Raw genomic sequence first — 15,891 nt, 5'->3', positions numbered from 1 at the left:
TTGGTTGAAGTTTGGCTATAGTTGAGCTAATTAGAGAAGATTTCAAAAGGAAGAGCGGTTTGGAGCTTTAGACTAGCGTAGATGAGATAAGTCTCTTTCCTAGCTTGATTGAGAAATGTTTTCCAATAACTAGTATTGTTTGCTACATGCGGAGGTGATGTATATGCAAGGTGACGAACGTATATACATGTGCCAGATTTATTCATGCTCGGGGTAGATTATAGACTTCTTTATGCCTTGCTTGATTGTGTATTCTACTTGCTCTATGTTTTACTCAATTGAATGACTATGTGAGAACAATAAACTATGCTAGATAATATTTAGGTTAATGATATCTTGATTTGGGAATGATGAGCTATTCATAAAGATTATTGATGTACTTGATTTAGTCCTAGTTACATTTGTTATTAAGAACACACGGCCGCACATATTATTCTTGTGATATACCTTAAACTATTATATGACTACTTGAGTTTCCTTACCCCTATTAAAGACTACATTTTGGCTTTTGATGTGTTGGGATCGTAGTCAGACATACACAACGTACATCCTATCTAGAGATCATCTCTTGTATACATGCATACACTCTTTCATGATTTTCCTCCCTCCATGTGCTATATCTTGTTCACATGCATACGTTCTTGCATATGGATCTCTAATATGGTCTAAGGATTATGGCACGAGGTCTCGACCATGCAATTATTATGAGATTGTTATTATAGTGGCACGAGATTTCTGTCGTGCGATTGTTCTGATATTGATATTGTTTCAGCACAAGATTTCTAATATTGTTTCAGCACAAGATTTCTACCATGCAGTTGAAGTGACATTGTCACTATTATGGCACAAGGTCACTATCATGCAGCGTGTGGATATGGATCCATCCCTTAGGTTTTCCCTCTTATGTTTCTCTCTTGATGGCATAAGGTTGTGAGAAACCGATGGATTTCAGGTTGATTATGATGTGAGATTCAATGTGATGCATTATTGAGCATAAATGTGGAAGCTTTGACCATTCAAGTAAATTCTTTCTGCATATTCATGCATATCTTCTCTATATGTTAGTTGATGTATTTTAAATATGTATGGGACTTGTTAGTGAGTTGTTGGACACTTGGAGAGTGTTGAATTAATGAAAAGGGAGAGTTATCATCATACATTGATATGTTGGACTCAAGTGAAGGTTTAATAAACATCCTATTTGGAAATTTATATGAAGATCATTTTCATATATAGACGCTTACATCCAGGTAGAAATATTGAGTACGCACTACTTGGTGCATGTCTCTTTTGTCTGCTAAGTTGGTACAAGCTGTATTTGTTTTGACTTGTTTAATTAGAAAAGGATACTCATGACCTCTTCTTCGATTGTGCATCTTTATTATTGATATATGTTGTTCTATGAAAGGATACTCATGACCTCTTCTTATATTGTTCACCTTTATATTGATATTTGTTGCTTTATGACTATTTTCTTGGATACTTCTCTGTATTATACATGTTATTGAGTTACACATGTAATATAAAGTGAGAATCTTTTGACTAAAAATCTCGTCACTACTTCACTGAAATTAGTCAAGATACTACGTGAGTACATGGGGTCAGTTGTACTTATACTATACTTCTGCATCTTGCGTGCAGATTCTGGAGCTGAGCTGTTATGGAGGACAAAGGCTAGCATTAAAGACAAACCAATGTTCCAAAGGCAAGTTATCACTTGTTCATTGTAGCTTAGGATTTGTACTTCTATTTATGTATATTCAAACAGATATTGTATTTTCTTAGTACCAGCATTATAAATCTAAATCTTGTTGGCTCATGACTTGTGCTATCAGTCCTTGGGATAGTTAAATTTATTTTCATAATCTTATTTATTATTTATTGAAGATTTTTTATTAGAGTTGTATCATATGTTGTTTGGCTTATCTAGTGGGTTGAGTTAGGTGTCATCACGACTTTATGGGATTATGTTTGTGACACCCAACTTGTGTTACAATAAGTTGGATATACGTGGAATTGTAGAGGTTATACGTGGAATTGCTAGTGAGAACAATTTGGATTGGTTGCCCAGTAAATTTAGGATCAATGGGCTTAATGTGTGTCCCTTATCTATTGAGGTAGAAATATAACCATGAGCTATCTTTCGTCCCTTAAGTTTGCTAGTGGAGCACTTTTAGTGTATCTAACAGAATGGGGCTAATTTGGGGTTAAAACTAACGGTTGTGCATCTCACATACAAAGACCAGCCACACAACATTTTCCTCCATTCTCCATTATTCATGATTTCTCCCGAATGTAATCGTTTTCTTGAATAGATTTAATTTAAATTTATAGGTAAAAACACAGAAAGCCAATTAAATTCCTTAAATGAGCAAGTGTGAAACTAAAAGAAAACAAAGCCTAAGCTACTGAGTCACAATGGGTGAAACTGAAAAGTGTTACTTTTTCAACTTCCTTTTCTCTGAGTTTATGTGGTTCTTTGTTTATATTTTGTTGAACTTTGAAGGAGAAAGACACACTATATAACTTTTGTGTCATTTGAGGTTTCAGAGATTTATTGCTTCTTTTTTTGGTTTCTTGGAAATAGTACTTTTTCCCAATTATTTTTGTTGGTGTATTGAAAAGTGGAAGCCAACACGTTTAGAGCTCGTTGGAGAAATAAAAGAAGATGGGTTAAATAGAAATATCTGCAAAATTTTGTATGAATGTGAATAGACAAAATTCAAATAATGGAGAAGGATGTGAAGAACATTCAAATTATCAAAGTAAGATCATAAAGAAATTCAAAGAACTAGTAGAATAAGAATATAACATGCAGAGCAATAATGAATTGGCATGGCTCTTGAGCCTATGAAGGTAGGCTACAGAAAAATTCCCATGGAGAAGTTTCATTTTTTCTCCTTTGTTTCCAAAAGAGAGAAATTCAAGTGATTGTGAATAACGGAGAATGGAAGAAAAGGTTTTGTGTTGGTCTCTGTACGTGAGATGCACAACCGTAGTTTTAACCCCAAGTTAGCCTCATTTTGTTATCTAGACCAAAACTGCTTCACTTTAAAAAATTTAAGGGACTAAAGATGCTCACTTTGTTGTAACAGAGCTGACTGTCTACAATCTGTCATGTCTTGGCAGGTGAATATGAGAGATACTGTAAGTTGTCATGTCTTGGCAGGTGAATATGAGAGATACTGTAAGTGCATTCCCTCCTTCTCCATCTTCCGGAAAGCACTCTTTGAATATGCTAACAGTATAATTGACACTCACATCTCTCTCATTCCAGTGATTTCTCTATAGTTTACTAGCGCATTTCTAGAGTATATTTAAAGGACAAAAATAAACCTATCTCAATAGAAAAGGGACAATTTTGGTTAAAACTTTCAAAGGATATAGTGAATGATATCCAGAAATTGTAAGGAATGATATGTGCAATTTCGAGAACATTTTCTTTAAAGCCTATATTAACGTAATTTAAAAAAGTTTGCATTCCATTCGGAGACTTTTCCGAGCGTAGGATGTGTTATGATTCTTGTAACTTTAGGAAGGTAGTAAGAAAGGACTCGAACCCATAGTTTAGTACGGTCTTAATGAGCTTTGAAGCTAAGCTGTTAAGAACGGATTGACTTAATCCTAATTTTTGAAGAGGCAAAGACTCCTAATTTTAGGTACCAACTTGTTCAGCACAGGTTTCTGCCGGGGTTTGCTTGTGTAGAGTTCTAGTTAATAATTGTTGATATATCACAGATGGATGGTCATGCACTTAAGAGTATACTACTGAGCAGCGGCAACATAAGTTAAAACTTACACGGGCCGAGCACCAAATTTATCATAGCATATCATGAATTCCACAATGAATATAATTACTCATACTGCAAGTATTCAGGTGTAAATTGATGTTTCCTTGAGAGTAGAAACACATGATAACCAAACATAACACGCTGAAGTGAGACCACAAGGGTAATCAGAGGCCAATTCCAGCCAAATACTGTGAATTAGTAGGAAATTTGGAGAAGAGCTAAACTACAACAGACTGCAGTCATATGCACACAAAAATGCTTAATTAACGTCCCATCGGTGCAGGGAAGACCTTAACAGGGGAGATACGAAAGTAACCAAAACATAAATATAAGGAGAACTGCTCGTTAAAATCATACATGTATTACAAGAATCATAAAATATATGGACTGATCCACCTCTACTTGATCTCCGCCAAAAAGCCAGGAAAGATATATTGATTGATCCGCCTTTAGCTAACAAAATTAATACGATTCCAACAACTTCAAAGGGGAAAATATTAAAGTAAAAAGACAGCAGACAAACTATGTGATTGTTATTAGCAATTACAGCACTAGGATTCTTCACCTGCATCGAGGAGTTGTCCATTTGATGCAGTATTTCCTACCAGTGGCCTTTTCACAGCTGAAAGATGACAATGACAACAAAATCAGTGAAGTGTTTCATCATGCAGCTAGGAAGAAATTCAATGCAATTTATATTAGTCTCGCCTATGGTTTACAACGGACCAATTGTAACTCTTTTTCCAGCCGAATACCGCTAAACGAAGAAATAAAATTTGACGGCAATTTTAAGTTTTGCAATGATAGACTGATAACATAGCCATTTTGCATTACGACAAAATGCAAATTAAAAGAATACCCATTAAAGGATTCTACAATCATTTTTCTCTCATGAGCAAGTAAAACACAAAAGGATGGAGCACAAAAGTTCAACTGATCAAACAGTTAGCAGCCAAAGCAGTGACTATCTGAATCATCTAAACTTAGGTAAACATTCAGAGGGAGAGGGGGGAAAAACAGAAAAGAAAAACTCACATTTGATGGACGATCCAGTAAGACATGTCAGCCTGGATTTTGTATTGGCCTCAGCCAGTGGAATTGGCTTCTCTTTCATAGTCATGCGAACATCCCAAACACGTATGATCCCATCTGATGATGCGGATGCTACTATGTGTTGGTTATCTTCAGCATCCCCATCATTGTTTTTGTATAAAACAACAATGCCTTTCACACGGGTGGAATGTGCATCTTCAATGCTATATGCAACTTTCCCACTAGTTATGTCCCAAGCTTTAATATTGCGCTCCTCTCCCCCAGTAAACAAAATACCATGCTGTAAAATATCCCTTTCAGCTTCAAGAAGTAAATCAAAGAATTGGAGAAAAAAAGCTGTGGCATTCAACTAATCTTTCCATTAAATATATATAAATCAAAAATATTTGCCCCGTGCTTTGAAAGTAAGTTGGTAGGAAACCAATCCCAAGATGATAGAAAAAATAAAAAGAATGTACAACATGCATGGAAAAAAGGATGGGATAAGAAGCACCCCAAGGTGTGGTCTAGTGGTTAATGAAATTGGAATCGGTGACAAAAAAATGTTTGGTAAATTCTTCCTATCTTTTTAAGTCGTGATGGACAAAGTTACCTAGTACCCGCATCCGTGAAAAGTAGCAAGTACCATGTGGATAAGCCGAGGTCCTTGACAGCTGACTCGACTACCAGCATTGTAGAATAAAAATGATGGGATGAATTGACCAGGAAAAAGACACAGGAGAGACTCATTTCTAGATATATAATAAGGTACTGCATTTGTAACTTGTAAATATGTAAGGAACTTGCACACGGCCCATAAAGTGTAGCAGGTATCTATTTAACCACAAGTAAAGCACTACGCATGACACCTAAGACAACATGCAAAGTGGGGAGCTTCCTGAGACCAATCTTATTCTTTTGGGTCATGATATCTGATTTTTATTTGGTTTGACAATATCCCATCTCAAATTCTCAAGCTTAAAAAATTCCAGCCTAGTCCTGGGTTTCTCAATTAACCTATTATATGACACCTGGAAACTTATATAACAAAAATTAGAATGTGCTCAATCAATGGGGAAACGAGGAACTAGAAGTGACAGGATTTGCTGGCGACAGATATAGGCAACATACTGTGTTCTGAAAAGTTCAGTTGAGGACTTCAACTAGCTAGCTAAGCTTCTCTGATGGCTATTTGGTTTAAAAAGTAATAACAACCAATATCACCACCAACATGCTCTCACCACAGACGGAAAAATCTGGTACTATTTGCAAACAAAATCCAGTAGCCATGGCTATTCTACTAGCTACTGGTAGAACCTCTTCTTCCTCGACCGCATCATTATGCTAACATTGAGGTGACAAAGACAAATCAATGAAGAAAAACATTCCAACACCCCCTAAACAATTCTTAAGAAAAGATAGGTACGGGATACCATGGTGAATAATTTTGGCATTAGTCCAGTTCAATACACTTTAGAAACTAAAAGAATGATAATCAGTAAATCAAGTAGATGAGCGCACACCAAATAATCAATGCATATGCCGCCACAAAAATTGAGCAAAGTTCAATTGAAACTCACCGTCCCGGGAGTGGCACAAAGCACCTTCTTCTTATTATCAAGCTCTAGAACAATTTTAGCATCTTCAGATTCATGTACAGAAATTTTGTCATCCATAACCATATAAAACTTTTCACCAGTATCACTATAATTAACCAAAGAAGCTTCTTTACCCAACCTACAGTAAAAACTTCTCCTTCCTCTAACCAAATTAATCATAGCCATACATTCATCTCTTCCGACAGACAACGCCAACCTCCCCGACGGATGAATACACACAGAATTCACCGCCTTACGATGAACTTTCATCGTTTTTAAATGAACAAATGGGTCGGCATCGTATATCGATACGGTGCCGTCGTCAGCGGCGGCGATTAGGTTACGAGGGAAGGAGAGTGAAGGAGGGGTAAGAAAGGAAAGTGAAGTTATGGTGGCGGACTGGTGGAGGGACCCAATTTCAGAGCAAGTGGAAAGGTCGTAGATTTTAATTGTGTCATCGGCGCCGCCGGACACTGCGGCGGAGCCGGCGACGGCTGTGCATTTGATTGGTGAGAGGTGTGAGGGGAAGGAGAAGAGTGGGGTTAGTTCGTACTTTTGATCGTCTTTTGGGGATCTCAACTTGAATCCCCATATGAAGCGCTCGTATGAGCCTGCAATTAGACTCATAGTGTAGAGAGAGAGAGAGAGAGAGGTTTGTGTAAAACCCTAGGAATGAAATCGTGTTTTAAGGAATGGGGAGGACCATAATTAGACGAGCATATGACATTATGGTCCCTGAGTGATTGTTAGAAATGTACAAGTTTTGATTTGTAGCTATGTGGTACTCGAACTATTAGTTATTTCCTTCATGGAGGTCTTGTTTTCCAGCAGAATTCAACTTTGCCTACCAGATAACCAAAGGCATTTTTCTTTCCACTATGCATCAAGGGAGTTTCGGCTAATCAATCCTTTTTATCAACTCAATTGATAAACTAACACGAATTTTAAGAAAAAATAAGACTTTTTGAATGTATGCTCCTAATCAAGTCAAAAGGGTACAGAGTATTTGTATGATTAGAAAAGTTTCTCATTAAGGGTAGAATTGGAAGTTTAAGTCAAATTATTCCCAAATTTAAAAGGGGATCATTCTTTTTGGAACGGACCAAAAAGGAAATAAGTTCACATAAACTGGAACGGATGGAATAATTTTTTTTACAAAATGGCCCGTTTTATAGGTTAAGGAGAATTAGGATTAACAAAGTGAAAATGTGTGTTCTGTCCACCACCAAAGTTTGGAAAATATAATTTGAATAAAAATATAAATAAATATATATTTTTTGGAAAATTAAAAAAAAAACTAAATTAGTTCCTTCCATAAATCCCCTACTTTCGGCGTGCCCTAGCAATTCTTCCGGAAAAAATCCCCATTGATTGACCTCAATTTTGCTTCATAGCTAGAGCAAATCTTAGTTTTCCAAACTTCCTCCATCCTCATTGTTGTCTTAGCTCATCTTTATCGCTGCATTGCCTTATTTTTGCATTTGAAGAGGAAGATTCAAATTTTCGATTTATGTAATCGTTTTATGAGTATATTGTGTTAGACATTATTACGATCCAAAATCTCACCAACAGTCGTGATGGCACTGAACCCCTATGTGTAGGTAAGTCAATATCCAATATAGAGCAAACCAACATAATCAGGGTGAAATATAACAGAAATCGCATAAATATCAAAGTAAGACTTCAATAACTAATAGTAGTATATAGATACTACAACATCAAAATTTTCAAAATCTGGTAGTAAGAAGTCATGAGCTCTAAAACAAGATACAATAGAATCTCTCAATAATGCAACACTGTCTGAATAAAGATAATAGTATGAAAATAGGGGAAGGGGACTGCAAGGATTTGTTGGCGATCATGCAGCACTACCTGAGTCTCCTCTAACAACTACTAGGCTCCCTCGTAAAGTCTGTCAGTGCCAATGTCTGGATCTGCATAAAATATGCAGAAGTGTAGTATGAGTACGAGACTGATGTACTTTCAAGATTTTGCACCGCTCAAACAAAAAGAAGAGAGAAAAATAAAAGCATCCCGCTAAAGTTTTTCACAAAACTAGCACAAACGTTCTTCAAATTCACATTAGAAGAATATAAAATGAAAAGAAATCTCACTCACACGTTTTTCAGTCCTGCAAGATTGCAAGATTGTAAGAAGCATTGAATAAAGGAAGAACAATGAAACAAATGGTAAATCACGTTTTTGAAGCAAGAGCTTAGAAAAACTAATCACCCATGTTTATTTTCAGCACATTGAGCCCTTTAATGAGTAAAATTAATAAGGTTAAGGAAAACTAATCCTAATTAAACAAGAATAAGAATAAGGCTACGAAAATCTATCCTAACTAAAATAGAAAAAAGAATTCTAGTAGGAATGGACTACCAACTAACAATCCTAGTTTGACTAGAACTATAAATATAATCCTACTAAAACAAGAATCAAATTACTAGAAAATAAGAAATAAGAAATCATAATCTTCATGGAAAAGAAATTCTAATATTGAATGGATTCTTGGACTTCTTGAATTTCTTGGATTCTTGATCTTCCATCATTCTCTCCCGGTAAAAAAGGACCCGTCCTCGAGTCTAATAGCTTCCATAGATGGCGCAAGATTTGCTATAGTAAGAATAGATTCCCAAGGAGGAATGAAAAAAAATAGGGACCCAATGATTATGAGGTTTTAAGTTATATTTTGCTAGTTTATCATAGAGCTTCTTCACGTTGTAAGCAAACTTAGCATGTGTTCGAACTAAATCCCGTTTTCTAAGTTCCCATTTTTTACATAGTCTTCTCCATGTAATCTTTCTATATTGATTGCTAACTTCAACTTATGATATGAAATTGTTGGTATTAGAACTTCATGGAACTTAACCAACCTTATGTCTAGCTTTGACTTAAGCATGAAGATCAACGTTCTTCTTGAGAATGCATCAATTGCATTGTTTATTCACCAATAGTTCCTTTGATGATAGCAATATATATTTACGATGTTAAGATATCTTGTTTCTCTAGTATATGGACCTCCATTATCCACTCCTTTATAGGTAATACTTTTTCTTGTTCATGGATATTTTATATATGGACTTTAGGATTAACGCAATATGCAGACTTGTTTGGGATGATAGAGTCAACAATCAAGCCAATATTGTATTAAACATCTCTGAAGGCAAAATGTCAATGACACGCATGGCTGGATAATCCAATGGATCGTCATAAAACTTTGGTAGTAATTATTGTACCCTATTTTTCACAAGACAAAACAAACTACAACTTATAGTACTCTACAAGGTTAATTAAAGTTTAGAGTTGTCACCTAATGTTTAAGATACACTAGGACACCTATATTACATTATACAATATACATTTCGACTACAGTCTATGAAACTGTTGAGATTCTGAGTACGGATTAAAGTTATCTCGAAGGAAAGGTATTAGGCTTCCCTCAAGATCCACAAAATGTGCTTCCTCTGAACTCGATCAAATAGGGGGCATAAGGTTTAAATATAATTAGCAAATACTCACAACTATTATAAAGAATAAAAGAATGATTAACGTGTACTAGAATGAACAATGATGATATTAATATGTAATGAATAATTTGCAGATGAAGTATGCAAGTATTTTTGATGTTTTTAAATGAAATAATTAAAATATATTGACTCGTATGAAATATATGTAAAGTGGACAAGAAAATCGTATTGCAAAAGATAAGCTGAGTGCAAAGTGAGTTCTAGATAAAGAATTGTAAAATATTTGACACAATATATGCAGTAATATATAGTATGTAAAAGAATAAAGGGGGATTAAAGAATGGTATTTTAGTGTAAATTGAATAATATGAAAAAGAATTGTACCTAAAAATGCATATTACCTCAAAGTGTTTGAACAAAATTGTCACGATCCAAATTTTTCTCCGTAGGATGTTGTGATGGCACCTAGTCTCTAAGACTAGGTAAGCCTAATAATTTACAGAAAAGAATTGAAATACGACTAAAACTCAATATTTAACAGATAATATATAACTGAAAAACTGTCGCTCGGCATGTACAAGTAAAAATCCACAACTCGGAGTGTAAACAACTCCTAAAACCCGGTAGTCACAAGCCGCAAGCTCTAAGGAATGTTCTAACTATATCTATACATCAGCATCTAAGAGAATAAAGAAAAGACAACATAGTAAGGATAGAGGGGACTCCGAGGTCTACAGACGCTGACAGATATACCTTGAAGTCTTCAAGCAGTAGCACACACTCTACTGATATCGGGGCTAGTAGGATGTACCTGGATCTGCACAAAATATGTGCAGAAGCGTGGTATGAGTATACCGTAGTGGTACCGAGTAAGTGCCAAGCTTAACCTCGGTAGAGTAGTGACGAGGTCAGGTCAGGACCTTACTGGATATAAAAAATAAGGTAGAAGGCGAAATGATAAAAAGGAATGGCAGGTAAACAAAACAGTAAGAATGAACGAAAAGCAATAGCTTAGGAAAAACAGGAAGAAAATTACAGCACATAAAGGAAAGATTCAAATCCAGATAATAAGTACATGTATAATAGGAAATGGCAGTAATACTTAGAGAAATCTCATAATTAGTTTATACATAGTACGAAAATGTAGACATGTTTTCAAATTCAACAATTAATCTCAATACGGGTAAAATGTGCCAAATATAGCTAGTATGAGGAATGTTACATCTCTACGTCTATATAAACAAATAAACATGTTAAATGAAATGCATCACAATGATACTCCCATGTACTCACTCTATCAGAGTATTCAATTGACTGTCTCAACTCTCACTCATCACGCTTAATCCCTCGATTCTGTATGATACATGTGCTCACTGCTGGTAGGTCAGACTCCGGAGGAGCGGATCCTGCCCAACCGCTAATAAAACCTGATGCGGCGTGCAACCTGATCCAATCATGAATCAATAATACCTGCTGCAACGCGCAACCCGATTCCATTATGAATCAATCAAACCTGCTGCGACACGCAGTCCGATCTCATCAATATCACTCACAATCCGGCACTCATGCCCCAACTCAGTCATCAATCTCTCTAGTTTCTCAAGATCACAAATCTCATGCCAATAATCTCAAACAATGATAACATGATGTAACAATGAATGATAACAAAGACTGAGATATGATATGCAAATAATGAATGTGACTAAGTATAACATTGTAGTTTAAGCAAATAATTAATAGTAGAAATGACCTCAGTGGGTCCCGATAAAATAAACATATAGCCTAGAAATAATTTCTAACATGGATTGTAACTTAATTACTCTATTACATATGGATTACATGGATGACAATAAGGTTTGACAACTACACGGTACCACGGAAACAACCGAGTCACAATTATCATGGTGCACTCCCACACGCCTATCACTTAGCATGTGCTTCATCTCAATACCAACCATATAACACATATTTAAGGGATTCATACCCTCAGAACCAAGTTTAGAAATGTTACTTACCTCAAACTATGCAAACCTCTACTCCAACAAGCCCTTGACTCGCGAATCGGTCTCCAAATGACTCGGATCTAGCCACAAACAACTTAATACAAACAATACAAACTATAGGAATCCATTCCATTCGATAAAGCTAAGAAGTTTAACAAAAGTCAAAATGTTAACCCCTGACCCACATCTTGGAACCCAACAAAATTTATAAAATCCAAATATTCATTCAATAACGAGTCCAACCATACAAAAATAATCCAATTTCGACCATAAATCGCTTTATTAATCCCAAAAATTCGGTCTATGAAATTTCACAAAATTTTCCCAAATCTTCCAACTCAAAACACTAATTAAATGAAAAAAAACAATGATGGATTCACGTATAATAGTCAAATCCGAGTTAGAATCACTTACCCCGATGATTTTCTTGAAAATCCCTCTAAATATCGTCACAAATTGATCTTTCTAGGTCAAAACATGAAGAATGAATGGAAAACCCTCGAACTCACTATTTTCGCGTAGCAATATTTTGCTTTTGCGGACCAACAGACGCTGTTGCGGCTCTGCACCTGCAAAAAATCCATCGCAGGTGCGGTTTCAACTCAAGCCCAACAGTCTCCGCTTTTGCGGTCCAAAAAAGCGCACGTGTGCTCCTGCTTCTGCAGGCCAAGAGTGCTTCTGCGCCCCTAGGACATCCTGGCCAATTCCGCTTCTGCGACCTTGCAGGTGCAGAATCTTCCTCGCATCTGTGGTCCCAGGCCATCTCCCCAAAACTTTCTCCTGCGATGTCTTATCCGCACCTGGGTGACCACATTGCGACCACTCCCTCCGCAGGTGCGATGATACCAAACTTCAGCCACAATATCCCTTTAAGTCCAAGCTTTAATATGAATCTCACTCGAGGCCCCCGAGACCCCATCCAAACCTAACAACAAGTCCTAGAATATGATACGAGCTTAGTCGAAGCCTCAAATCACATCAACATCAAAAACACGAATCACACCCCAATTGAAACCTAATGAAACTAATGGATTTCCAGCTTCTACAATCGATGCCAAAAACTATCAAACCAACTCCGATTGACCTCAAGTTTTTCACATATGTCAAAAATGACACAACAGACCTATTCAAACTTCCGGAATCAAAATCCAAGCCTAGTAACAATACAGTCAACTCTCGGTCAAACTTCTCAACTCTCCAAACTTCAACTTTTTTAACTTTCGCCAATTTAAGCAAAAATCATCTACGGACCTCCGAATCCATACCGGTGTCATACCTCCTTTTTCACTATAACCCCGGGTAAGGGTGTATAAGGGAGTTTTTTTCCAACTTAAAGTGACAATCGAAATGGGATTATTTTATTTAAAATTCAGAGTCACCACTTGGGATAATTTATGGTGTCCCAAGTCACCGGTTTAGATCCTGAATCGAGGAAAAGATTGACTCTGTATTATAGTCCGCGAACCAGAAATCCGGGTAAGGAATTCTGTTAACCTGGGAGAAGGTGTTAGGCATTCCCGAGTTCCGTGGTTCCAACACGGTCGCTCAACTGTTATTACTGGCCTATTATCTGATTTTAATACATGTTTTAGGCTATGGTTCATTTTAACTTTAAAACCGCTTTTAATTATTTTAAGGAAGATTTCAACGTCATCTAAAATACGTCTTTGGACCGTGTCAGATGAAATGCACCCACAGTCCGAGACATATTCTATTTAACGTTGTCAAGATTGGGATTTGGGTCACATGAAATGCACACCCAAGTTCAAGGAAATTAATTATTCAAATAGCGCGCCTACAACAACTACATATTTTTAACTTTGTGATGGCCATGGAAAATTCGCTAAATGGCGCGCCTTGAATTCTATGGATTAAAATACTAATTAAGTGAGGGCCATGCATTTTAAGATTTTATTCGGCACGACGCACCTCAAATCCAATTTTTAAAGGAAATTCAAAATCAAACTCTTAAGGGCCATAACTATATTTGCTAAGTTTGGCACACCTCAACTTATTCGAGGTATTGGGACTAGTGGCTAATAAAGTTGTTTACTAAAGCCCAACTCAATTATTAATGAAGTCCAACTAACAACATTAGGTGAATTGAGAATCTACCCCCTCTTATTTTTAAATCCCACGTTCAGTACATCTTTACCGAAAGAAACTTTGCATTGAAAATGGAAACAAGTTTAGATATATAAAAAATGAATGGTTCGTGTAAAAATCGAATAATCTGAAGGCTGAAAGGAACAGGCCCAACACGAAAGGCCTGCGTCTTTGCTCTAGGTAGCCTCCTAGCCCAAATTAATTAAGAGTTAAGAAGAGAACAAGGGGGAGACACGAGTTCGAGTCTCTTAGCATGCATTCCGTATCAGCAATGTTGAAGAACGAGGTTAGCATCGAGCCCAGCCAACTACCAATAAAGCATACAATCATCAAGCCTTCAAGCTTGGGTCTGAACGAGCCCAAGTCTTAGTGAAGAATGGAAGTTTAGAGGCTCAAGCTCACAAACGAGTAGTGAGAAGGTACACTCTTCATCTGGGCCAGTCTATAGCCCAAGCTTTCAGACCTAATTGAGGACACAAAATCGATACAAATTGCAATCCTATCAAAACTATACAAGACATGATATTACATTACTAAAAATACCTTTGCCTTTTTCATTAATTAAATCCCAAATCAGATACTAGGTATTCCTAAACTCAGCTACCATTTCTACTTTGGAACAAATTCACACGTTTTCCAAAGGAAAATTAACGCAGGTATTTACCCTTCAAAGCAACATAAGCCAATTCCCCTTCTCTTAGCATGATTTTACACAATCCAGACTCAAAAACATTCAAATATTTAATTGTGTGAATCATAGCAACAAGAATATTATAATAACATGAGAAATAAGATCTATGACTTATTATTGATCCGACCATATGTATTATCCTTCAAACTCCCTTAACCATTCAGAGACAAAACTAAAAATAAGAGCTCAATAATTGAAATGTCACCCAGCTAAAAAATTTAACAGAACACTACATTCTATGCTAAATATAAATAGAATGCAACTCCTTAGAGGAAGTTGTCAACAACCAACACCATATGCATTAAAGGTAAATCAGAAAAATAGCAAGCATGAAGGAAAATAAACTTAAGATCATGCTTCAACATTCTGTTTCTCATTTCATCTTCTCATTTGGACTTCACATTGAGATGAGATTCAAGTACATTTACCTGAAAATGGAAAGGGAAAAGAGGTGAAGGAGTTGTAGCTACGGCAGAACAGAAACCAGCAAACAATCAATGTGAAACAGGCAATGAAATAGTGACTCCCAGTACCTAACTTGAAACCAGTTCAGCTACTTAAACCATTTCTCTATTTCAGCAATAAGATTATCAATTTCCAAGAGTTCTTTGCCATAAAGAATCAGAAATACCAAACCAGAAGCAAAGTTTTTGGTTTTTAATAATGCAAAAATTCATAATTTTTATAAGAAAGCTCTGCCGTTTCAGTTTTTAGGATATCTCTCTCTTGAAAATCTCCTTCTATACCAAGTAAAGGTGCCTTTTAAGGCAAGGCATTAGGGCAGCCTCAACGTATTCCATTTTTGCACCTTACTCCTTTTGAAATTCTCATTTTTGCTTAGACCTCCTTAGTGTAAAATTTCGACTTTCACATAAGCCCCCACCCCAGCTTCTAAGAAGCTTCTTTAGGCAGTTACATCAAGATTCCCTAAGCCAATTACCCAGAATACCCCCTTAAACCCCTGCTTTTTACTTTCAAACAACCAAACGGGTCATGGGTCAATTTGACCCAACGGTTTAAACCCCAAATGAACAGGCCAGAATTGAAATTAAGGCCCGAACAAAACTCAGAAACCCATTTAACTAAATCAATGAGAAGTAGAAAAGAGAAACAATTAAATGACTTCAAACATCAAAATCTAACCAAGCAATTGATTTCTTTTAGAACTAAATACGGAGCCGGAGTTAACCAAATTACCGA

At 36.3% G+C, this 15,891-nt stretch overlaps 1 protein-coding gene across 1 annotated transcript; it reads right to left on the bottom strand.

Annotated features, from left to right (window-relative positions):
* Positions 1-4,095: 4,095 nt before the first annotated feature.
* LOC104247116 (uncharacterized) lies at positions 4,096-7,161 on the bottom strand. Its single transcript, XM_070168368.1, has 3 exons — positions 6,404-7,161; positions 4,827-5,124; positions 4,096-4,413 (listed from the first exon to the last, which is right to left on the bottom strand). Exons 1-3 carry the CDS (start codon positions 7,046-7,048, stop codon positions 4,343-4,345), a joined length of 1,014 nt encoding a protein of 337 aa, XP_070024469.1. The 5' UTR covers positions 7,049-7,161; the 3' UTR covers positions 4,096-4,342.
* Between the last annotated feature and the right edge of the window lie 8,730 nt (positions 7,162-15,891).

The sequence above is a fragment of the Nicotiana sylvestris genome, chromosome 2 (assembly GCF_000393655.2).
Source record: "Nicotiana sylvestris chromosome 2, ASM39365v2, whole genome shotgun sequence".
Lineage (NCBI taxonomy): Eukaryota > Viridiplantae > Streptophyta > Magnoliopsida > Solanales > Solanaceae > Nicotiana > Nicotiana sylvestris.
The sequence above is the reverse complement of the archived record's forward strand: the minus strand, read 5'-3'. Positions and strand labels throughout refer to the sequence as shown.

Excerpts from the sequence above, each read along its gene's own strand:
- LOC104247116 (XM_070168368.1), bottom strand. The coding sequence starts at position 7,048 with ATGAGTCTAATTGCAGGCTCATACGAGCGCTTCATATGGGGATTCAAG. Across the intron at positions 5,125-6,403 it reads TTTGTGCCACTCCCGGGACG|CATGGTATTTTGTTTACTGG; the intron begins GTGAGTTTCAAT and ends GATATTTTACAG. Across the intron at positions 4,414-4,826 it reads TACTGGATCGTCCATCAAAT|CTGTGAAAAGGCCACTGGTA; the intron begins GTGAGTTTTTCT and ends GTCATCTTTCAG.